This window comes from Parasteatoda tepidariorum, chromosome 5 (assembly GCF_982258835.1).
Source record: "Parasteatoda tepidariorum strain Cologne lab strain chromosome 5, Ptep-v5.0, whole genome shotgun sequence".
In the NCBI taxonomy this organism is placed as follows: domain Eukaryota; kingdom Metazoa; phylum Arthropoda; class Arachnida; order Araneae; family Theridiidae; genus Parasteatoda; species Parasteatoda tepidariorum.
In genome coordinates, this window is record NC_141759.1 from 7623385 (window position 1) to 7648231 (window position 24847).

At 29.5% G+C, this 24847-nt stretch overlaps 1 protein-coding gene across 1 annotated transcript in view; it reads right to left on the bottom strand.

Moving 5' to 3' along the window:
* Positions 1 to 19392, bottom strand: part of LOC107446137 (multidrug resistance-associated protein 1) — a 74284-nt gene extending 54892 nt beyond the window's left edge. The window contains exons 1-8 of the mRNA XM_087163303.1: positions 19225 to 19392; positions 11969 to 12148; positions 9793 to 9918; positions 8754 to 8891; positions 6149 to 6265; positions 3436 to 3497; positions 1848 to 1964; positions 1626 to 1757 (exon numbers count right to left, since the gene is read on the bottom strand). Of these exons, the coding sequence (XP_087019429.1) occupies positions 1626 to 1757; positions 1848 to 1964; positions 3436 to 3497; positions 6149 to 6265; positions 8754 to 8891; positions 9793 to 9918; positions 11969 to 12148; positions 19225 to 19257 (905 nt within the window). The 5' untranslated portion in view covers positions 19258 to 19392. The remainder of the gene's footprint in view (positions 1 to 1625; positions 1758 to 1847; positions 1965 to 3435; positions 3498 to 6148; positions 6266 to 8753; positions 8892 to 9792; positions 9919 to 11968; positions 12149 to 19224) is intronic.
* Positions 19393 to 24847: the final 5455 nt, after the last annotated feature.

Consider the following 24847-nt stretch of genomic DNA (forward strand, 5'->3'; position numbering starts at 1 on the left):
CTATTACAGTTAAAATTATACTTTTTTTTTCGTAAAAGATAAAACACATTTTTTTACTCTTTTTCTCTAGAGCCCCTGAATAAGACAGGCCGACTCATCATCTATTTTTGCTCCAAAGAGCTAACATAAGCACAATACTAACATAACGTTAACTTGCGAACTTTTTTGCGCCAATATTGCTTGATAGGTCAGCTCTTTCTCCTTTTTTAACGATTACGTGCCAAAGCATGCATTTTTGAGACAATTCTTTTAATCAAATTTAATCATTGGCTACTCAATTACTAACCTTCCAACTTCTTTTATTAATGGTTTTCCCCAGTTTTAGTAATTTGAAAATTGCAAATTACAGACAATAATATACATTTTTTCGTAAGACACATTCACATTTTTCACATTTTTTTTACTCTTTTTTTCTCATTTTAACAATAAAGTGCCAAAGCAGGCAGTTTTGGAACCAATCTTTTGATAATATATTATTATTGGTTACTCAATTACTAACCTGCAAACTTTTTTTTATAAAACTTTTTCCCAGTTTCAATAATATCGCTCATGGGCACAACTCAAAAAACACGAGTTTTGGACTAAGAACAGGTGTAAATAGGAAAATACGTATTCTGTCAGCAGCAATGCTTGCACAAATCATAATTCAACTTGACGGCAATAGTCGTTTAAGCAAACGAAAGCATTTCTTTTGCATTTTGCTTAGCAATGAAAACTTTAAACCCACTTGATTTTTTAAGGTGTGCCGCTATTGCAGCCAATGAGCGATATGAAAATTGCATTACTATTACAGGTAATAATATACTTATTCAGAGATGCCAACTTGCTACTACAAGTTTTACTACTTAATTCACCACCAATTTATTAAAACTCTTGACGAAAGCGCACCAGTTGACAACCCTTTACATTTACTTTCCAAGCATATTTGCTCCTTATCCCGTTTTGACCCGAATTTATATATTGAAATGATACAAAAAGTGGTTTTATGGAAAAAGTGGTGTAATATATTATCGAAATTAATTGGTTTTTCTACTGTTAAGACATTCAAAAAGTCATTTACAGATCAAAAAGTACTTGCTCCTTATAATTCTAGATCTAATCAGAAATAACTAAATCATTGTGGTATCTGAGAATCTTTTAATTCACCCAGATAAATGAAAATGCGGAAAAAAGTTTCCCACCACAATGAATGTCTTTGAAAAAAGGAACTGTCCTATATATATGACTCTGGGCGTTAACCGGTTAAATGAGTACCAAATTACTTCAAAAATCCAGGGTTCACGCGCTCATGAGCCACGTAACATTTTGTAAGGACGCTGCCAACACCAATCACATTAAGTTATCCTCTATTTAATAAACCGTGATTTCATCAGTGGTATAATTTTACTGTTGTCCATCTACTCAAATTAACGCGAAATTTTTTGTAACAGACTCCCCGTTCTTGAAATGCGGCAACCAATTTCGACAAAAACTTCAACTTATGTGTAGCTACTAACATGGGACGGAGGAAGTTATAATTTTGTACATAAAGGGTTCAAAAGTATCACAAATCCAATTCTTGTTACAATTTTCTGGAGTGCTTACCTTAATACCTACGATAAAATAAGAAACAATACGTAACTTACTCTAAAATTAAAGGTGGTACCAGCAAGGCTAACGTGAAAAGAAAATTAAAAATCGTAGCTGCCACTATCCAAGGCCAGAAGGTAATGATTAAACTTAGTCCTAAACTTCGAGATTCAAGAGATTTGGGTTCCCTGAAAAATTTTGCATGTCAGTAAAAAATCACAGAGAGACATCATTCATTGAACAGTTTAGTTACTTTTCTTATGTTCATGATTACGTACTTATTTATGTTCCATCTTTTCAGGAATTCTGAGTATACAAATTTGGCCAATAGCCGGACACTTATGAACTTTAGATCAAGTACAGTCAGAAGCTTTCGTCTACTTTCAAAGATGTACCTGGAAGATAAAAAATTTGTGGTTATGCAGAGAAGTTGATTTCATAAGCTTATGCAATCAAATTCAAATTAGTATTCATCATGTGACTGAAGCAGGGATTGCATAGTAGCTTATAACTGTAAAAAGAGTTGACAGTTAAAAAGAAATCTACTGAAAGGGATTAAAATGTGAATTTTTTTCTATGTTTTTTTTTTTCCTTTCAGTTTACCAGCGAACAGAATTGAAAATAATATTTTCGTATTAACCCATAAAACTTGTGTAAGTTAGGGTAGTAATTACAATTGAAAAATTCCATAAATTAAATAAAAGGAAATAAATTTTGTTACTACCACTAATTGCATTTTAGGCGCATGTAACATCCTTCCTAATAACGCAACTTAAATAACTAATCGATTTGAAAAGAAAAATTTCATTTAAGTGTGATTTATTTCAAAATAAAAAGCTGACATTATAATATTTTTCTTAAAATCGTGAGAAAGTGATAGCATTTATTTTGCCAATCTTTGCGGTTATCATTAAGTTTACATATCATTAATATTACATTAATGTTACATTAATATTAATATATCATTAATATTACATACTACATCATTAAAATTATAGTGACAAAGGTCACTTGCCTATTAGACCAAATTTTATTATCGAGAATTTTTGAATATTTTTACTCTAACGTGTGCACGAATTTCAAATGTTTAAGAACTGTTTTTCAACACACACACTCCTTCAGATTCCTTACTGCAAGATGAATTTTACATCTAATTTTTAATTTTTTGAATGGTTAAACGAAAGCTACCAACTTATGCTCTTTTAAAAGAACATTTTCCTATTGTTAGGGATCTTAAATAATTTCACGTCATTAATTTCAAGTCGGCAGGCTGTTTCTCTCTACAAGTTACAGTTCTCGAGCAACTTAATTCCTTAACAGGATGTCTTAAAATTCATACAAGTGAATGCCAAGTGCCCAAATTTAAAAAAATAATTCTTGAAATTTGAATATTTTCTTTTATAGGCGTTGAGAAAATTTATGTTATATTCGGAAAATATATCTCACGTGTATATATTAAGTAAAACATGTAATTAATATACATATATATATATATATATATATATATATATATTAAATAAATGCTCATTTTTAATAAATTTATTTATTTTTTTCGTTTTCCTTTTTGTTATCGCATAAGACAATGAAGTATAAAATAAAAGCAAAAATATAAGTATGATTTATTAAACTAGATTTGATTTTTTTCTATTTAGTTCTAATATAATCCTGTTAATTTTTGTCAGTATTCTTGTATACTATTTTGACGGTTATGAAATAACTTTAAACATTATTGCTAACGAAATAGTTTGGTTTGGTTTTTTTTTCATTCTGATAATCACCTAATGGTTAATATTATAAGTCGAAATACAGAATTAGGAGGAAGAATTAAACTTATCTGGGTCTTATAGTATAAAATTTTAAACCTACTTGATAAACCAGGACATGGAAACGAAAGAAATAAATGATACATCTTCCATTACTTTCGTATCCTAGAGATTAAAATTAAATATCATTAGCAAGAAAAAAAATAGTAAGAAAACATAAATGCAGTCTGTCTGTACAGTTCTAACGCAACAACGGAAAAAGGTAGGAGAATATATCTTTCCCCGTTGCCGAAAGCTACATTAATTGATACATTTAAAAACAAAAGTTTAACTAACTAATTAAATTGAAGTAGTATGTTACACCACAAAGGCCCAACAAAGGAAGCGATGATATCGTGAGGGACGTGACATAGTGACGTGAGTTTTCGTCGCTTTATCTTCTCGTTGGCAACGGGTAAGACTGACAATATTTGCACACATTTTCTTAGCTACCTTTATGTTGGAGGTAGCGGGTTCGAATCGAGCTGTTGCACTTGATGTATCTTCGTGCTGTCCATCTCCGAATTGTGCTATCTGTCCTTCTATTTGACAAAAGTTTATAAGCCTAAATTGAGCACACAAACCTGTAAATGTATGTACTTCCAATAAATCGAACCTTAATGTGCCTTTTATATTTTCGAATAACAAACAATTAAAATACGAGTGATTGATATAAACTTAAAGCCTGCCTTATCACTTTCTGTATTAATTTTAAAACTTTTATGAACTTTATTTTAGTTGGAAAATTTATTTAGTTTGGTTGAAATTTTAAGCTGCACTTGGTTACCTGCAATTCGAAGAAGAAAAAAAAGACCGTTTAAATCGCATGGCTAGGTTTAATATCCCACTGAATAGATTTTCAGATCAGATTTTATCGGGTACCTGCAAGCGACGTTACGCCTGGTTATTAAACCTGATTGGCCACTAAATCGCGACATAAACAAATGCCGAGATTCAGCTGTCAATCATGTTCGATATCCAAGAGTGGCGTCACTTTCAAATATCCAATCATTAAGATGCCGCTAGTTTGGTTATTAAGTTTACAGATTTTCAAATAACTCAAGGTTTAAATTCCATTTGTCTAAAATGAAGCTAATTTATAACGATCAACTGATATTGCAACAAAATTAATTATATTCAACTCACATCTTGTATGTGCGTGCTTTTAGTTCATGAACTTTGTTGGTCACTTTTGCAGGCAGATTTGACCAAAATGGAAAATATGTAGAGAACAAAAAAAATTTATTGCTCAGTTAAAAGTATTCTGTCTAAGTACGCAAAAATGTTTATCTAACTCGTTTAATTTGGTTCTTGCAACTCGAGGAGAGGACGATCATTGAAACATATACACATGACCCATGGCATCAGCACCAACAGAACGTTTATGAACAAGAGGGCGCTTTAAAGTCTAGCTAACTTTCTCTACATAAGTTAGAATGTTCTACATGGCTTCATGCCTGTTTTTGTGTTAAGCAAAATATATATAATGAAAGTAATGAAATCTTTGTGAAAGAATCATTGTGAAAGAACATAGAATGTGGCACTTAAGAGAATTGCTTATTGTGAGGCTTGCTTATTCGAAATAAAATAGTAAGAACAGTTGCTAATGTAAACAAATGCCACGTTTCAATAACCAATCAGGATCAAGATTCCCACACTACGTCACCTCCAGGTTACCCATTACGTGAGAAGAATCCAATTATCCCAATAAGAATTCCAATTAAAAGCGAAATAATCATCTGGTTTACAGTGTTAACTCACATGAAATCTAACTCAAATCTTAGTGAAAGATTCTTTGTGAAAGAATATAGAATGAGTCAGTAAAGAAAATTGATACTTGACGGGCCTGGCTTACTCAAAATAGATCGGAAAGGACAGTTGCGAGCGTAAACAAATGCTATGTTTCAACAACCAATCAGGATCGAGATACCCACACTACGTCACTTGTAGATATCTCATTGCAATTATCTCGTCGTGGCATTTTTAAAGAGTAGGCGTTATTATCCTTATTCATCAAGTTTTAATATTTAATTCGCTACCAATTCGTTTAAAAGTTTTGCAGAAAGCGGAATTTACAAGTTTACAAAAAACGTATAGTTTACATACTAACATAAACACTTATCTGCCCCTTTGAAAATAACACTTCATACTAAAAACATATCACTTTATCAAATTGTATCATAAACTGAAATGTATTATCACCTTTTTCTTACCACTTCCTATGTAGCAGAGAAGTAGGGAGACTTAGTAGTCATACATGCTAATTTTAAAAAAATCCTGGTTAAGAAAATGTTGTTAAACTGCATAACTGTAACTTTATGAGTGAAACTGATTGCAGATTTAAAATCCGTCAAGTGAAAATACATAAGATCCATTTAAAAACCATTTGCAACTAAAGGCAATGTTGTTAATCGCTTACCTGCCAACTCTTCCGGATTTTAAGGAAGATTTTATTTTCATATTAAAAGTGGTAGTAAATATATACTATTTTTTTCTTTTATAAACGTAATTTTTAAATGATTTTGATCACCACTATTCTTACAAAAATTAAGCACATATATTAATATGCTCTACTATCATGGTTGTTAACTTAAGTTTTTTAAAATGCAACGTATTTGTTTGCTTAAAAGTTTTAATTTCATTTTAATACCCCTGGGAAAAATGATAATGGAAGAGATTAAAAGTTGGCAGGTATGTATCGTAGTAAATAATGTATGTTGGTATTAAGGGGCAGTTATTTTTACCCAAAAACTGAAGAAAACTCATGTGTTGAATACCTGGAGAGAATCAATACTCCTCTGATCTGCAAACATACTTAAAAACAGCTGAATATATACGAATAGAGAATAAATCATGTTGACAGTGAAAATGATTTCTGATGACGGTTTTTTATCCTAAAAAAATAATAATTTCAGATTTAAAAACAAGAAATAATTTTTTAGATAGTAAATTTCACAATACTTTTATTATAAAACGTGCTTGCATCAGAACATTTAAAAGAAACATTAAAAAATTCTTCATCTCTTTGATAAAAACATTGCCAAAAATTATTAGGAGAATTTTAAGGCCGTCGTATTGCGAAATGATACTTTTTTGCGAATAATATGCTATTTTCATAACAGCTGTAAGTTTGCAACTGTTACTCATGACTGTTAGGATAAGTTTAGACAATCTAAAGTCAGCACTGTCGATGCTTATTTTGAAAAAGGCGCAAAATTTCAATATGGAGAGAAGTCACACTTTTTTAAAAGTGAAAAACGTGTGTGATCTATTTTTTTTTCTAATATTTAGAAACTTACTCCAATGCTGCAACACTTGGGCTCATAAAAATTTGCAAAAACTGAAAATAAGGCAGTGTTTATGATAATTTTCACACCGGTGGACAATTGTAACTAAATTGGCAATTTTAAAAAAAAATTAATATCTTTTAAGATTATTAAGTTATTTCACTGTTCCAAAGCCCAGATAATTCTTCGCGGCACGATTATATGTGTTACCCGCAAAGTATGAAACGCCAGCATTCTGTAGAATGCCTAGGCATTGTATATAATGCTGGATGTTTTTAGGCAAGGTATGAAATATGAGAAGTATTATATACTTTCCCTAGGCATTGTATTAAATACTTAGGCATTCTATAGAATGACAAATGCTATTTAGGCAAAGTATGAAATAACATACTGATGTGGTTATTATGTAAATAATGTTCATTTCTCAAAAAATAAAAATATTATTCCGAAAAAATAATGAGAGTGCCATTAAAAAAAATTTATTCAAAATGCGTAAAGAAAAATTAAATTTGTGCAAAACATAATTTATGTGTTTCTTATTAAGGGAAACAAAATGTTCACATAAAAAATTCACATTTATGTCACAATTATTTTTAGTTTAGAAACAAATATTGCACAAAATATCCATTTTATCACCTTTACTAAAATGGCCGCAGAAAATTTTATACTTTGCCTGTTTTTAATTTGGCATTCTATAGAATGACAAGGAAATGTGTGAAACATAAATCATTTCATACATTGCAAGCTAATTTCAGGCATTATATACAATACCTAGGCATTCTATAGAATGCGAATTTTAAACTTGCTGGTAACATATCGCTTTTTCAAAACTACAACGACACTTCTGCAACTCACTTCTCATGTTATTTCAATGAGAAGTGAGTTGTAGAAGTGACGTTTTAGTTTTGAACCAGCGATATATTTTTTTTTATCGCAAAAGCACTTGACTTTACATCATTGGCCCCCATGCATCAACGATGCATGAGATTGGAGCATATAAAACAAAAACTGAACCATTGAACAATTCAAGAACAATATAATAACAAGAACAATAAATACTTGAAAAACGTGAACCACTTAAACATGAACGAGAATCAGTCGCTGGATACCAATTGCATCAACTCCCTAGCTCGCCAATATCGACTGAGTAAATATTCTTCATTTAATGAAGAACAACTGAGCAAATGATCTTTGTCCATCTCAAAGTTCTGGTTGTACAAAGTGCACATAGAATAGCCAAATATACCAATTCTGTATAGATGTTTAGCAAGGCAGTCATGTCCAGTCTCCAGACGGAACGCCGCCACTGCAGTGGATCTAGGGGAGTTTGGAATTTTATCAATTGAATACCTCCATTTCTTATTCTTGATTTCTTCTACTAAATTAGCTTCATAGCTTTTCTTCACAATATTTTTTATAATTCCTTTAATTGATGAAAATGGTACTTTGGCATTACCTGCCAGCAAAATTTCTGTTCCTTTCTTTGCTAATGTATCTGCCCATTCGTTACCATTTATTCCTACATGAGATGGAATCCACTGCAGAACAACAGTCCTTCCCTCAGAAGCTAGGAGATTAATATTTCTTCTGCAGGAGTCAATAATATTTGACTCTGCAACATTATGTGCAGCAATAGACTGGATGGCTGATAGAGAGTCTGAAAAAATAACTATGTTGTCAATCTGAACTGATCTAACCCTGATTTGTTCTGTTGCAATTCTAATTGCCTCCAGTTCTCCACCAGCGATATATATGATTTAAAAACTTCGCATTGCTTCAAGTGTAAGGCACTTAAAATATGGCTTTATTTTATTTTATTTTTTTCTTTTCCTTGGCGACAGAGCTGTAAAAAACAGCGTTAAGTCAGACCAATATTGTTAAAATTGTTTACAATGTAGCCTTAAAAGATTTTTTCAGCGTACATAGAACAAATTAATCTATCATTTCAGACAAAAATATTAAACCTTAATCACAGATACGTATCTCAACATTTTACTCATTCGAAAGAAGATTTTTCTCTTTATAAACTATTAATTGTACTTATTAAATATGCTTATTAAATGTAGTGATGCTTACTAAATATAATGATACCTACGAAATAAAAATAATCTAATATTGCTGATCTCTGTAACACTACGCCACAAATCGTCAGAACAAGCCAGGAAACTGAAAGAGGATATGAAGTAGCCACTCCACATGCCCTATGTCGAAGCATAAGTTTTATGGTTAAGATCTGAAACGGAAGTAAGGTGACTAAATATTATAAAACAACATTACTTCGAAAAATTATTAAAATAAGCTTTAAAAACTTGAATTCGATAAAGTTTTCAAATTTTTATTGCTAAAAAATATATAAAATTAAGTCCTAAATGCAGGTAACATGTGAATACTTACGCGGCTATTTAAAGGATGAATGCTATAAAGGTCACAAACTATACATTCTTTTAAAGGATATAAAAAAGAATTATTTCCATCAAAGATATAAAAATAAACTTAATAAGTCGGTTACTGTTGACATTAAAAATTATTAACTTACTTTGCTTTTAAATTATATGAAAATGATTCTAAAATGTTGAGTAATTTAGAGATTAGAAATAGAATATTTGCATTGTTTTAAATGGATATAAAAATAATTCTTAAGAAATTGAATATTAAGGAGGTGACAAATTGTATTCTTTCATTGTTATCAATGATATAAAATTAAGTTCAATTTGCTGGTTATTGTGAACATAAAAAACTAAAAACTTCATATATTTTAAAGAATATTAAAATTATTCTTAAATGTTAAGTATTACGGAGGCTGCAAACTGTATACTTACATTGCTTTTAAGTGATATAAAAGTGATTCTTGAGAAATAAAATATTATGGTGATTACTAATTGTATCCTTACATTATTATCACGAATAGAAAAGTAAGCTTAATATGTTTTGTTATTTTGGACATTGAAAACTATTAACTTATTATATTTTAATGGATATTAAAATGAGTCTTAAATGTTGAAAATTCTGGAGTTTGCTAATTTAATATTAACATCGCTCTTAATGGACTTGAAAATAAGTCTTAAAATTAATAATATGGAGGATACAAATTTAAAGCTGATATTGTTTTTAAAGTATAGATGAATTGTACCTACGAAAAGGAAAATTTTGGAAGATGAAGCTATAAACGAGGAGGAAGGAACACTGACTTCTGAGATTTTCAAATGGATATATGTACTGCACTGAATTATACTTATGATCAGAAGGCTAAGTGACAGCACCTGCAATAGTTAAATTCAAGTAAAATTTTTAATATTTAGAAAAAAAGAGAACATGACATTAAAATTGCATAACAAATTCTGAATCAAAGCAGATAATGAATTTCTCTTAAGCAAATCAGTATCCAACAAATTTTATGTAATCAGTATTTTTTCATAAAACAATGCTTATTCCGTTCTGCTATTTAGTTACATGGGTTGATTGAAATAAAGGAAACTTTTTTCTACTGACACTGTCTAAACAATCTTTCTTTAAGCAACAAAAGATTTGAAAGAGTTTACATGAGAAATTTGCTGACACAATTTGAAAACTCATGCTTGAAGCATTAAGAAATGATGTCCTTTTTACCCACGCAAATTTTGCCTTGACAAAAATGACCATGGGAAGTTGAAAGTCTCTTTTCTTTTTCAATATAACTTCTATATAATTATAAAAGCATTGTTCTATAATTATTGCAATCCTAACTTTACATGGGCAGAAATAACATAATTTACAAAAGCTTCAAGCATGATCTTTTAGATTGTACCAACAATTGTAACATGCAAAATCTTCCAAAACATTTGAAGCTAGGAGAAAAAATTTTTGAGTTAAGTTAGTATAAAAGTGTTTGCATTATTTTGATTAACCCTTGTATACGGTACCTGCCCCGTAAATCTGATGATACTGTACTGTTATTGTGAAGAACCAGGTTCGATACTGAAAGTGGCTGCTTCAAGCCCACCCAACTACAAATCAATGGGTATCAGCTCGTCTATGAAGCAAAGCCGGCCTGTGAACAGTGCTGACCGCATTACCACAATCATGTCGTTGGTATTGAAATTATTGAATACTAGTTGAAATTAAAAAAATAATTCTTTGCTAAAATTTAAATTCATCGTAAAATTAGCTTAATCGTAGTATATTTTGACCATCGTGTCACTATCAATTACTATTCAACATCAATATTTTTGGTTTCGAATTATACTGAAATACAGTAAATCTCGCTTTTCTTAAGTTAAAATTCTCTTCTTAATCCAATAATGTAAAATCACGAGGGAATAGAACAAATAAGAAAACAATAAAAATTAATTCTTTCTTTTAATTTTGTCAGTTTTAAACTGGCTTTTCAGTTTATGTGCATAATTGAGTACCGTTAATCAGTACAGGATTTTTTATTCTCAGATTTTTTATTACTCCATGCAAAAAAGAAAGAAAAATATTTTTAACTAATTATTCAATATTGCAATTATTGTCCTGTTGTATTACTTAACATTATTTCTTACAATTTGTCTACATCGAAGCATTTTTTTCTCCAACGCCCACCTTTTTTTAGAATGACCCACCTGGGCATCATACAGGTATTTGAATGGCAGGTTTGTTAGTCACTCTTTCAGGAACACCCTATTAGGTGGGCCAATGTTGCTCCCACAGTAAGGACAGATAGTACAGAGAAGGAAAAAACATCCATACCTTGCCCGGGTGAATGAGCTCTTACCTCAAATTTGATTAAAAGTGTTATAAATAGAATAAATCCGTCTACATTATCCAATGCAAAAGAGCCACTATGATTAATTTTTCTTCCCTCTATTTAGATCAAAAGCGTTATGAATGGAATAACTGCAGATGCATAATTTAATACAAAAGCGCCACGATGATACATTACTCTACCCTCAAACTTCACTAAATGTGTTGTGAATGGAATAAATACCGCTACATAATTTAATGCAAAAAGCTGCGACGATATATTTCTCTGTCAAAAAATAAACCAAAAACATTATGAATTGAATAAGTGCAGCTACATTATCTAATGCAAAAGCGTCACTGAAGTATATTTCTATACTCTCAAACAACAATAAAAATCTTTATGAAAGGCATAAGTGGAGCTACATAATGTGGGGCAAAAGCGACAATACCGAAAATTTCTCTGTTCGTGTACAAGTCCAAATGCTTTACGAGTGGTCCCGGACTAATCAGTGTCTACACAGAAGAATGGGCTGTGCTCAAATAACAGAGGGAAAAAAATTAGTTCATTTTCTAAAAGAAAGATGTAGAATCGGACAAAATGTTGCTTACCAGTTTTGAAATATTCAGCCACGTCCATGGCAGTGGATTCAAGCTGTTTCGTTTTCTTAATCGCCAAACGCAGATGAGGAATATAATACTGAAAATCGCTGATGGAGTAGTTACAAACATGATATCTTGAAAACATTTTGAAAAATCTGGTACTTGTGAATTCCATGTTTGATTTGAATCCTAAAATATATTTCTTTCAGTAACTCTACATCATTTAAAGAAAGAAAAAGTGTTTGCTAAATATCAAATTATTATAAATTCTCATAAAAAGATGAAAGTATATTATAGAGTTTAGTAAATTTATTCATTAATCAAGAATTGTCAAAATACTATTTCTGATATATAACGCTTATAACATAAAACTAATATACAGCTTATAGAAATGAGTTTACTGTCTGTGCAAACATACTTTTTCGTGAAATAAAAAATTACTATGTTTACGCATATTTAAGGATATACTCTGAAAGAGATGTTTCACAATCTTCCTACAAACCTATTTTAAAACCTGACAACTCAGGCTGGCGCTAAGATTTTCATTGGAATAATTTCCAAGAATGAATAAAATGTTTGTTAATGGCGAATTAAACATTAAAATTTTTGAAATTAAATAAATTCTGCTAATGTTAACAGTTATTTTAAAATTAATAAAATTCTGCAATTGATAACAGTTATTTCACAACAACTAAAAACTTTCGGATACCAGTTTGACATATCTGGTTACCGATCTAATACGATAAATTTTTCTTACAGAGAAATTTCTTTATACCATAAGAGTTAATGCTGGCGCTGGTCATAAATGAACAATATTTTCGAAGGTTAGTCTCTCTCTCTCTCTCTCTCTCTCTCTCTCTCTCTCTCTCTGTATATATATATATATATATATTTATACACTACCGGTCAAAAGTTTAGACTCACTCTTGAATTTTTAAAAATAGACAAATAACAATTAAAAATGACTTCTTTTAAACTGAAAATTACAATAAATTAACTTTATTTTGAAAAATGTAGGTACGCATATATGGTAAGAACTATAATTTTATGCATAACTTATGAATTTCGTCCAATGTTGGATTCATCGAAATATCCTCCTTTAGCCTTTATCAGAGCAACACATATTTTTGGCATTCTTTCTATTAGTTTTTGCAATGTTCTAGCTGATATCTGGTTCCAGCAACTAAGTAAAGATTCCCAAAGCTTGTTTTGATTGGTACACCTCATTTTTGAAACATTTCTATCGAGTTCATCCCACAATAGCTCAATAGGATTAATATCAGGGGATTGAGGGGGCCAATCCATGTATTTCAGTACTTTTTTTCTTTTCATTTGATGCAATGCAGTTTCTACACAATTTCGATAAATGTTTTGGATCGTTATCTTGCTGAAAAACAAATCCTTGACCAACGATTCTCTGTCCACATGGAAAAGCGTAACGCCGCAATATTCTGTGATAATATTTTTTATCCATAATACCCTCTATTCTTTCAAGATCTCCAACTTTTCACCGGCAAAACATCCCCAAATCATGACTGAACCTCCACCATGCTTCACAGTTGGTAGTAAACATTGACTTGTCATACGTTCACCAAGTAAACGACGAACTAGTACTGCTTTCGTTTGCTTCCAAACAATTCAAATTTTGATTCGTCCGTATACAAAACCTTTTACCACTGTTCTAAGGACCAGGTAACATGTGTTTTAGCCCATTGCAGTCGTTTTACTTTATTTTGTTTTTCCAAAAGAGGTTTTCTAGCTGCTACACAATCTTTTAAGCCATAGTCACGAAATCGATGTTGTACAGTAGATACTGACACAATTTTCTGCTGAGTAGCATTCAATTCCTCACAGATTTCTAGTGCTGTTCGAGTCCGCTGCCGCTTACTTTGAATGCGTATAAACTTATCCTCACGTTTGGATGTTATTCTAGGTCTCCCTGATCGCTGGCGGCTCTTATTTTGGCCAGTTTCTTTCTTTCTTTGCAAAGTTCTGACAATAGTGGTCTGAGAAACATTACTTTTAGAGGCAATTTGTCTACTTGAATAGTCTTCCGCATGTAGTGCAATAATAACTGCACGTGTTTCTACACTTATTTCTCGTTTTTGATCCATATTTCTGTAAAAAAATTTGTAAAAAAAAATTTATTTTTGTTTTTAATATATACCAGTTATTCTGGCTAATTAAGGCTATTATATCTATTTTTAAAATTTGTCATGTACATGAACATAACTTATAATTAACCCCACAAAAGAAGATGAAAAGTAATTTGTTTATAAACTAAGAATTAATAAATTTTTTTAAATAAATTACACTTGTTTTAGAATAGGTACTTACATGCAATTTCGTTCATATATATTCGTTATATATATACATACATATATATATATATCGTGCTTAATTTTTGCATCTTGATATTAGGATTATTAACAATAAAATATTCATTGGTGTTTACGATAAAAGAAAAGATTTTAAATTTAATGTTATTAGCCTAACACATTTTTACTCAAACTTGTATTATAAGATTTTTAAAAATATTGTTTTTGGTAAGTATTAAGATTCAAATTTATTTGTAACAACCGGACAAATTTTTTATCAGCTATTGGGAGTTTAAAAATTAGTTTGAAGAAAAATAAACTTCCTTTTAATTTCAATAATTTTGATGAATTGATTCGAAATATTTTAAACATTTTAGATTAGTTTGGCCGATATTGAAGCCCGTATGAATAGGCCTATGCGGTGAACACTAAGGATTTTTTTTCCAAAACAGATGGCAGCACTTGAATTTTTATTGCTCATTGATTAGATGTTTTTACTTTTCAGGAATTCCTTCACAGGTATCAGCACTTGAATTTTTCTTTTAATGATTCAGAATATTTAATGTTGTCACTTTTATTAACTGTTACTTTACTTGGATTTGTTTATATTGTACTTTAAGGAGGCGTTTCAATCAATTGTTGATTTAAAATTTGTACCTTTTAGGTGCGATTCTTTTTCAAATTTATAATGATATTTATTTGTGGTCAAAGTTTTTTTCTTGTCTTTTCATTAAGGGGCCTCGGGGCACTGTTAGTTTTGGTTAACTCCACTAACAACAGAAAGGCTCCTGTGTGTTTGCAGACAGTGTGTCCCCAGATGAAGTACTGTTCTCCAAACACACATTTATATATTATATTTTATTTATTAGTACTTTTAATTATTAATTATTTATGTCTTATTTCTAGTTTATATTATACAAATTTGGTTTCAGCTGCCTAGTGCGCTTTTTTCCTCTTAGTTATCATTATAGACGTAGTAAATTGTACTGATTTTGTGATTATATATATATATATATATATATATAATCACAAGAAAATTTATGCTTTCTATATATTCCTTGCATTTATAAACTAAATTTATAATCTTTCTGATCACCACTATTTTTTAAAGAAATAAAGTATATATATAATGATATGGAATACGGTTGTGAAAATTCATTTCTATATGTATTAAAATGATACAAGAAGTGGTCTTACGGAAAAGGTGGTATAGTATAGTATCGAAATTAATTGGTTTTTCTACTGGCAGGGCATTCAAAATATCTTTGATAGATCAAAAAGTACTTGCTCCTCTTAATTCTAGATCTAATCAGAAATAACTAAATCATTGTGGTATCCGAGAATCTTTTAATTCACCCAGATAAATGAAAATGCTGAAAAAAGTTTCCCACCACAATGAATGTCTTGGAAGAAAGGAACTGTCCTAAATATATGACGCTGGGCGTTAACCGGTTAAATTTATTTGTTTAATCTCGCTACTTCATTTTAATTTTCTCTCAGTAAATGTAACTGAACCCCAACTTTCACCATTCAGTTACGCTTCGACGATTTATTATTTATTCCCACTAAGATGAATTAGTTAGAGAAAAGGCAAATGGCAATATTCGTTCGTTGTTGTAGAACTGAGCATTTGAGGCCTAAATGGCCCTTAGGCAAATGGCAATGATCCTAGTCCTAGTGTTTTGATTTTATTGGGCACCTGGGTCGCGAAGCGACCCCTATCCCATTCATCCGGAATTTTAACACTGTTATGGCTGAGCATTGAGGTAAGCAGGAAGTGGAGTTGCTTTTATGAATGTTTCAAGCACTTTGCTTGAATAACTAAAAAGGAATCAAAAAATTAAATGAGCAGCTTGCTCTATAGTTGTGTTTGTTTGATTTTGGAGTTGTTCAGAATTGTATCAGCATGAGTAAAGGTTATTTTCAGAAAGGTTGATGAAATTATTTGTTTTGATAGTTATGATATGAGGCGTCGGAGGTGAAATGTGCAGCTATTGGTCTGTAGTTTTTATCTTTGATATAATTTTCGAATTCAAAGATTTCATTAAAATTTGCTGTTTTACATTCTATGGCTTTATCGAAAAAATCTGCGTTTAGCTTGTATATATGCTGTGATAGAGTTGGTATTTTGAGGTCTGTATGTATATTGGTATTTCGGATGAACCATCTTGCTCAAGTTATTTTTCTGAGGACATCTACTGAACAACATCTACCAGGCAGGTGAGGCATAGGTAAGAATTGGGCGAATCATTGCTGTATATAGTAGCTTCTTCAGTTTAAGTGGCATATTCTGATTATATATTAATGTTTGTATGGCTATTATTGCTGCATTTGTTTTATCCATTCTGCTTTTGATATGATCATTCCAGGTGAGTTTTCTATTAATTATAAGGCCAAGATAATTTACATTTTTAACTATTGGTATTGGTATATTGAACATTTTTGGTTGAAGTTGTAGAAGTATTTTAATTCTTCTTTTTTGTATAATTAATATTGTTGATTTTCCAGCGTTTACTGCAGTCTTCCATTTCATATATATGGTCCTGTAGTTTTAACGGCAATGATAGTACCACACATTTATATATATGCTTAATTTTTTTTTAAGAATAGTGGTTGCCAAAATTATTTAAAAGTTTATAAAAGTAAAAATGGTACATATTTGTGGTTACTTTAAATATAAAAATAAAATTTTACTCAAAATGCGTAAAAGTTGGGTAGTATGTACATGTATATGCAAAAATAATTTTTATGTAAGCTTTTTCTTACTCTTTAAAAAGCAAGTCATGCTTCTAATACAAATTTAAAAACTGACTTGAAATTTCATGACAAGGAACAAAAAGTAAAGATTTTTAATTTTCTGTTACTTGGTTAGACCACCGGCATAAGGATTTATTACATATTTTAGTATCTTTGTAATATACAAAATTCAACTTAAATTTAAACAATGTGAAGTTTTAAGTAAAAAAACCTTAAATTTGCTACTTGCATTATATATATGACTGAATTTTTACAATAATGATCTCAGTCTGATTGTGTTAAGATACACTCCGTAATCTCTGCTACTGGGTTTATATTTAATAATTATAATAGGATCACTACCCAGTAATAAAAACCCATCCTAATTTAATCAAAATATGGCTCTACAGGGGTAATTCTTAATGATTGAGAAAAAAGTATCATTTACCACATGTCCTTAAAAAATTTTAAAAGTGATCGCAAAAGTTAGAAAATAAAATTTATTTTTGCAAATTTGTGTCCAACCTTACACTTTTTTTCAAAACAAAAAAATTTAGTTACAAAACATTATTTTTAATTAATTGTTTAATAATGAAATGTTTATTTGTTTAAATACTTACTAATAACAATAAATTTTTATTATTTTTTTTAAATATCTGTCCTGTTATTTTTCTATTACGGACAGTGTGAGGCTTGTGCTAAGTTTATGTTGCAGGTTAACAGAGCTGCCAACTTTCTCTATTTTTTGTAAAAATATTTTCTACAGTTGGCTAAGTTAATATTTTAATGTAATATTTGCTATTAATTTAAATTTATTTTTCACATAAATGATTTGAAAGTTCATATGCAACTCTACTTTAATGTAGCTCTTTCGTAATATGGTTTTTAAAATGTGGGCATAATTACCAAAAGTTGTTGGCGTAATTATAAAAACGTTGATTTTTATATTTCTACCTTTCTATGAAATATTTTATAAAAAGCATGGTAGTTGAAAGGCCTGCATTGAATCGACGTTTTATTTTACGTTAAATATTACAGCACTACACTTACTAAATATAGACTCCAAGTTACTTAGTAATAAATTTTAATATTATCTGTAGTAAATAAAATAAGATTTTCGTTTTTAGCCCACAGGCCAGCCAACTATTACGCTCCTTATAATACTTTGTAGATGGTAAAATATTATACATAACATATTATACATAATACTATTCTATGCATAAGTTTTTTTTTGCAAAATATAGTATTTAAAAAACCGAAACTTTAATAATTTTTGGTAATTATGCGAACATTTTAAAAGCCTCATCACGAAAGAGCTGCATCAAAGTAGCGTTGCATATGAACTTTCAAATCATTTATATGTAGTGATGTGAAAAATAAGTTCAGATGAATAAAAAATAATACATTCAAACATAAACTTAGCTACCACTATAATAAATATTTACAAAAAGCGTAGACAGTTTAAAGCCCTGTATATCAAATAAAATAATAATGAATACTTTTAAACTATTCTCATAGCAATAAAAAAAAATTTTAAACCCAAAAGTCGAATAATTACCGAAAATGACGTAACAATTTTGGAAACATAGAATGAATATATACTGTGTCATACTTGTCTCTTAATAATTATTGTTTATATACATTTTTAATAATATTATTTATTGCCTGTACTTAAATAAGTATTGCGCAAAATATGTCACTTCAAAATTTATCTTTCTTATTCTTCGAGTCGAGCCCTTAATCTAACCTTTTATTTCAAATTACGAAAAAAACAAACAAAAAAAACGCTGTATTGTTTCGCCGTTTTCAAAATTATAGCATTTTACTTACAAAAATGTAAAAACAGGTCAAGGTTTTACTTCTTAGCATTACCTTGTACAATTTTTATATTGTAATGCTACGCATGTTTAAGTCGCAGAAAAATATCACTTACATACAACTTCATTTATTTATTTATTTTAAAATTCTTTTTTTATACTGTTTTAAAATCGATTGAAAGTTTCATCTATATCAAATCGAATAATGACGAATACTAAAGTAATCTCATCGCTATTAAATATTTTTCTATTCTAAAATTCGAATAATTGCCCAGAATAATAACAATTTTGGAAACTTAGAATAAATAATTATTATTTCATTCTCAGTCTAAATAATTATTCTTTATACATAATATTATTATAGATTCCCAGCAAATAAGTAAGCATAACTTACCCAAAACTTTTCACTACAAAAATTATTTATCATACTTTACGAGTCTTTAATCTAAGCATTTATTTCAAATTATAAATAAATCGTTGCTTAGTTATTTTTTAGGTGAAATAATAACCTTTCGAAATCTACACCGTCTTAAAAAGACTCGATTTTAACTTTGCGTTATGTTGTGCAATTTCATTCCTGTACGCGCAGTTCAAAATAAAGTCCTATAAATACAACTTTTATTTGCTAAAAGCCCTATTATCTGGTTAGTTACAAACAAAGAACGGAAAAGAACTGATTAATTTTGCTTACTCTAAAAATTATCATTTGAGAAAACAATTGATATGGACGCAAAAGAAAGGATAGTTTAATTGAAGCGAATACATAAAACTTATGCAACTACTTGTGACACAGATAAAATCAACTTATAAAACGTTGTGCAACTTAAAATCTCTTGTAAATTTCCACAGTTATGTACTATTTATACTTTCTTACATTTCATGCTTATGCTATAAATAATATGAAGCATAAATAAATATCAAACTAAAATAGAAAAGACTAAAAAAATTCGTTGAAGTCAATCATTTGCAATTAGAATATAATTCCATCAAATTTCATTGCAAACCATATGGATTTTTTCAACAAAAATTATTTATAATGCATTTTCTTTTATGTAATTAAGTTTCGAAAGATGCAAAAAACACAGTTTTTTTTTTAAATGTAGTATTAGAATATTTGAAAAAATTATAGCATTCATTCTGAAATATTTTCCAAAAAATGTAATGTTACCAGATTTTTTATTTGTTCCACTATACATGAATATAATTATCAGATAAATAACGAGGTTTGCTTGAATTAATGATTAAATGTTGTTCAGCACACATATCTTCTATTTTATATTCCTTTCCTGCTTTAATGTTTGTTTGAATATCTAAATTAAAATAAAACAAATTTGGTTTTAGCTGCTTTAGGCGTTTTTCAATTTTGATTTAATGTTTTAATTGTTAATTTATTTCGTTGTCTCTTTTTATTTTTGTCTGGTTAGACGAAAATTAAATATAATCGTTTTTTTGTGTGCTTCCTGTTATACTTACTTAAATTTTATTTGTTATGTCAGGTTATCTGAATAATTAAAGTGATCATGGTAGCATAAGCAAACTACATCACCAAATTACTATTCCTAAGTTCATCTGAAATTACGTGTTTATTTGTTTATAGTTATGCTTTTACATCGTGATTTTACAAAACTAAACAATTTAAAATCTACGGTAATTGAAATAAAAACAAAAGTTTAGTGCTGAAGGACCAAATTATTAAAAAAAAATGGAACTAATTCTCTAAGCATAAAAACACCAATATTATTATTGACGGAAAGGATAATTAATTTTCGCAAATTACTTAATTGTATTAAATGGCAAAATTAATGGAGAAAATTTACTCGTTTGTTTAAGAGAGCGTTAAAAATCAGCAAACTATTATTGATGTCAATGATGCTTAATTAACTTTGATAATAAATATTAAATTGCATAAAAACATGTAATGAGCTAAAAATATAAATAAATGGAGAAAATGTACTCTTTCGTTACGGGGTACCGTAAAAATTCGGGGTATCGTCCACATACCATTCTGACACCAACAAATTTTAAAATTCATTAGTCCCCTTGAGCAACATAATTTTCCAGATGATGCTGAATACAGTTAGCCCTTATTTTGTTGGGATGTACTAGTAAAAATTTGATTTCCTTAATCTTATAATGTAAAGCAACTAAGAAAATCAACAAATAATAATAAATTAAAAACATTGGAATCATTTGAACTTTATTATTTGTCTGAAAATTTTGCGCGCGATTTTGTAGTGTTGTTCAGTACAGATTTATTGATGCATTTTTTATTCCCTGTACAAAGAACGGTATTCAGCTGGTATAAAATAAAATTAACCAAGATTAGTGAGAATAGTCTTTATTAAATATTACGGCAGGTTGTGCTTTCATATAACATAATCAAATTCATTTCTTTTTTGTATTTAATTCATTGTACAATAAAATTCTTTTTGACAAAATTTGCGCCGTTGCAACATGCGCAAACATGTTCCAAAAACTAAAGGAAAAATAGTTAATTATTTTTGGGTTCTAAAACAGGAATCGCTATAAAAACTTTAGGAAAAGAAATCTAAAAAGAATGATGCATTTGTAAATCTATAAGTTCTTTATAAACTTGTACATTCAGGCAAAAAATAAACTGAACTGAAAATATTATTTCAAATTAAATCTTTCCGAACACAAATAATTTCAATTATTAAATCCCCACACCTGAATTAGGTGAGATAAATTACTTGTGCTAATGCAACAGAAAATTAGTTTAAATTAGTTTCCCATTGTCACTCCTTTTATTAAATACTTTTAGCGAATTCATTGTTTTAATTAGACAATTAGAGGTGTTACTTAGCCAGATATGGAATTGACTTATATTTAAGATAAAATGTTTAATAGATTTTTTTTTTAATAGTAAACAATTCAGATTTTGAAATATTGCTCAACATTTCTAAAAAAGATAATTTTTAAGACACTCCAGCTTTTATTTTTGATAATAGATTTAGGTAAAAAATATTAGCTAAACTAGTGAAATATTTTAGATTATTTGAAATACGTAAAAAATTTTTTAACATTTTCATTATCAATATTTCTCCCCTGAAACAACTTAAATAGTACAAGTTAAAGGTTTAAATTTAAAACATCAAGAAGTACAATTAAAAATATGTATGTTTCAATTGAGATCAATTTTTATAAATTGAAGTAATGTGCGCTCTGTATATGAGGCACTCGTTTCTCTAGTGTTGTCATTCACAGAAATCTAAGCATTTATATGATTATAGATTTGGTTAAGAATAATATGGAGATAGAAGCAAAATTCTTAGCGTGGTATCTTCTTAGTAAGAGACATCTTTAACACGTTCAGCGTCGCGTCAGCCATCGGTGGCTGACACTGAAATTACATTTAGGCTGCGTCTGCCACCACTTGCTGAAACCAGGGGTGCAAGCGAGACGGAAAAGAGGAAAGGCTGGTAGTAAAACCATTTCAGTTATAGCTAGTTTTGGGGAGGAGTTAACTTATTCTTTTTTTAAATTTTTCAAGAATATCTACTTTATCTTGGAAAAGAAGCAGTTTTATATATATGCCAGAATTATAAAAGAAATCGTGATAGTTACAGATATTTCATTTTTTTCGAAAAAAATGCTGGAATGAAATGTTTTACGTACCAGGTTTTTCTCTTTTCCGTCTTGCTATATAAGGGCTTTCACCCATGGCTGAAACTGACCTTTCACATAGGCCGTATAACATGATATAGAATTTTAAAATTTACACTCTTTCATGGAATTGCAGAAAATTTATTCAAAATTTACTTAATTATTATGATTTGTGGTTTAATAAATTAATTTACTAGGTTTTTATCCACCACTATTTCTAAACAATTCGTAGGCTTATATTATTCACCACTTTTTTCAGATATGTCATGCTAAACCCATTAAAAACTAGCAAAATCTGTATAATATTTGCAAATTTAGTTTGTAGTTATTTACCGTTGCGTTCAACGTGTTAAGATACTAAAAGTCACGACCTAGAAGAAAATTTATGATTATTATCTTTTTATATTTCTCATAAAATAACAAACAGTAATAAAAGTGTTACTATTTGTTAATCTTGAAATGACTTCTGGGAGAAAGCTCTGTGGTTTCTAGAAAATCAGGTGTGGTTCTATTTGCTTTGTTCATAATTTTCTTACTGTACAAAAGCATTCGCTATTCAATTGTTTTCCCAAATGCAAATATAAAAAAAATTCAAAATAAAAAATAATATTTTTAAAAACCACGTTTTTGTAGTGGAGAATATTAATTAAAAAAAAATTTGAAAAACGAAAAACGTGGGGCGCATGAAATACATAACAGTAATGTTATATTAGTGTGGGTATGTGTGTTCTTGAGAATATGTGTATGGTATATCTGTAATTGTAATTGTACCTGAATGTGTACGTGGAATATGTTTGTGTACATGCATATGTATGTGGATGTATATGTGGCTATGCATGTGTATGAGTAAGAAAATGTGTATATGTATGTGTATGTGTACTGTTATGTATTTCATGAGCCCCACGTTTTTCGTTTTTCAATTTTTTTTAATTATTATTCTCCACTACAAAAACGTGGTTTTTAAAAATATTATTTTTTATTTTGAATTTTTTTATTTTGAATTTTTTTTATTTTAAATTACAATTTCTTTGATTTTTAATTTTTATTTTATATTTTTTAAAAATTATTACTTTTCAATTATTGTTCTTCACTACAAAAAACGTGGTTTTTAAAAATATATATTTTTATTTAGATTATTTTTCTCAGTCAAGAGTAGTCAAGACTACTACAAGACCACTACTAAAATAATAGAACTTTCATTTCAAATTAGGGATACAAAAATCTTTATAGAAAAACAATACCTTCACGACTTTCATTAGTTTTATGCTGATGACAACCAAAACAATCTGGAAATGAATGAGGAAAAACTGGATCCTACCACGTGATTTTTCAGCCAATAAAAATACTCCGACAATAAAAATCTTCTCACCTGACATGTAATACTAATTTGAAATAATGGAATCGACAACAAAAAACAATCTCGAAAATAATTTTTTTTTTAAACTTTAATTTTATTTTACTTTGTATGTCTTTTTTCTCTTCATTTTCATGCATTGTCATCCAATTCTGAACTGTGTGCCAAATTTGAAGTTTGTAGCTAGTCGGGAAGTTAGTTTAAAATCGATTACAAAATTCCACCCGGACAGACATACACGAAGGCAAGTTTATATAAACGTGGTAAAATACAGATTAATATACTGAAAGTTAGTTATTTCGTAGGTTGAGATGATGTGATATTTACAGGTTTCTCCCTTGACACTAAATGAATCTAAAGTCCGGCACAGAATGAATCTACTGCAGTCACAACGGCAAAGAATATGGTTGAAAGCGAGACGGAAAAGAGGAAAAGCTGGTAGTAAAACAATTTAAGTTTTAACTTGTTTTCGGTGGAGTGTTAATCTCTTCTGTTCATAAAAATATTCAACAATATCTTACCCAAAGTAGTAACATCGACACAGAAGGAATTTAAAGAAGTAACATCCACACAGAATGTATATAACTAAGTAACATCGGCCGAAAGTGAATTTGAAGACGAAGCATCGGCACATAAAGAACCAAAGTCACCAACATGAATACAGAATAAATCTAAAGAAGTGGCAACGGCACAGAATGAGTCTAAACGAATAAAATCTGCACAAATTGAATATAAATCAGCAACATCTGCACGAAATGAATCTAAATCAGTAACATCTACACAAAATGAATCAAACGTAGTAACATCGACGCAGAATGAATCTAAAGAAGTAACGTTGGCAGAGAATGAATCTAAAGAAGTAACACAAAATGAACCGAAAACAGTAACATGAGCACATAATGAATCTACAGCAGTAGCATCGGCCCAGACTGAATCTAAAGTATCAATGTATAGTGAAGCACCGAGAATATTTTTTGCACTACTTGGTATCAAGTAGCCGCCACCATTTCTATAATTCAGTAACACTAACAATTATAAT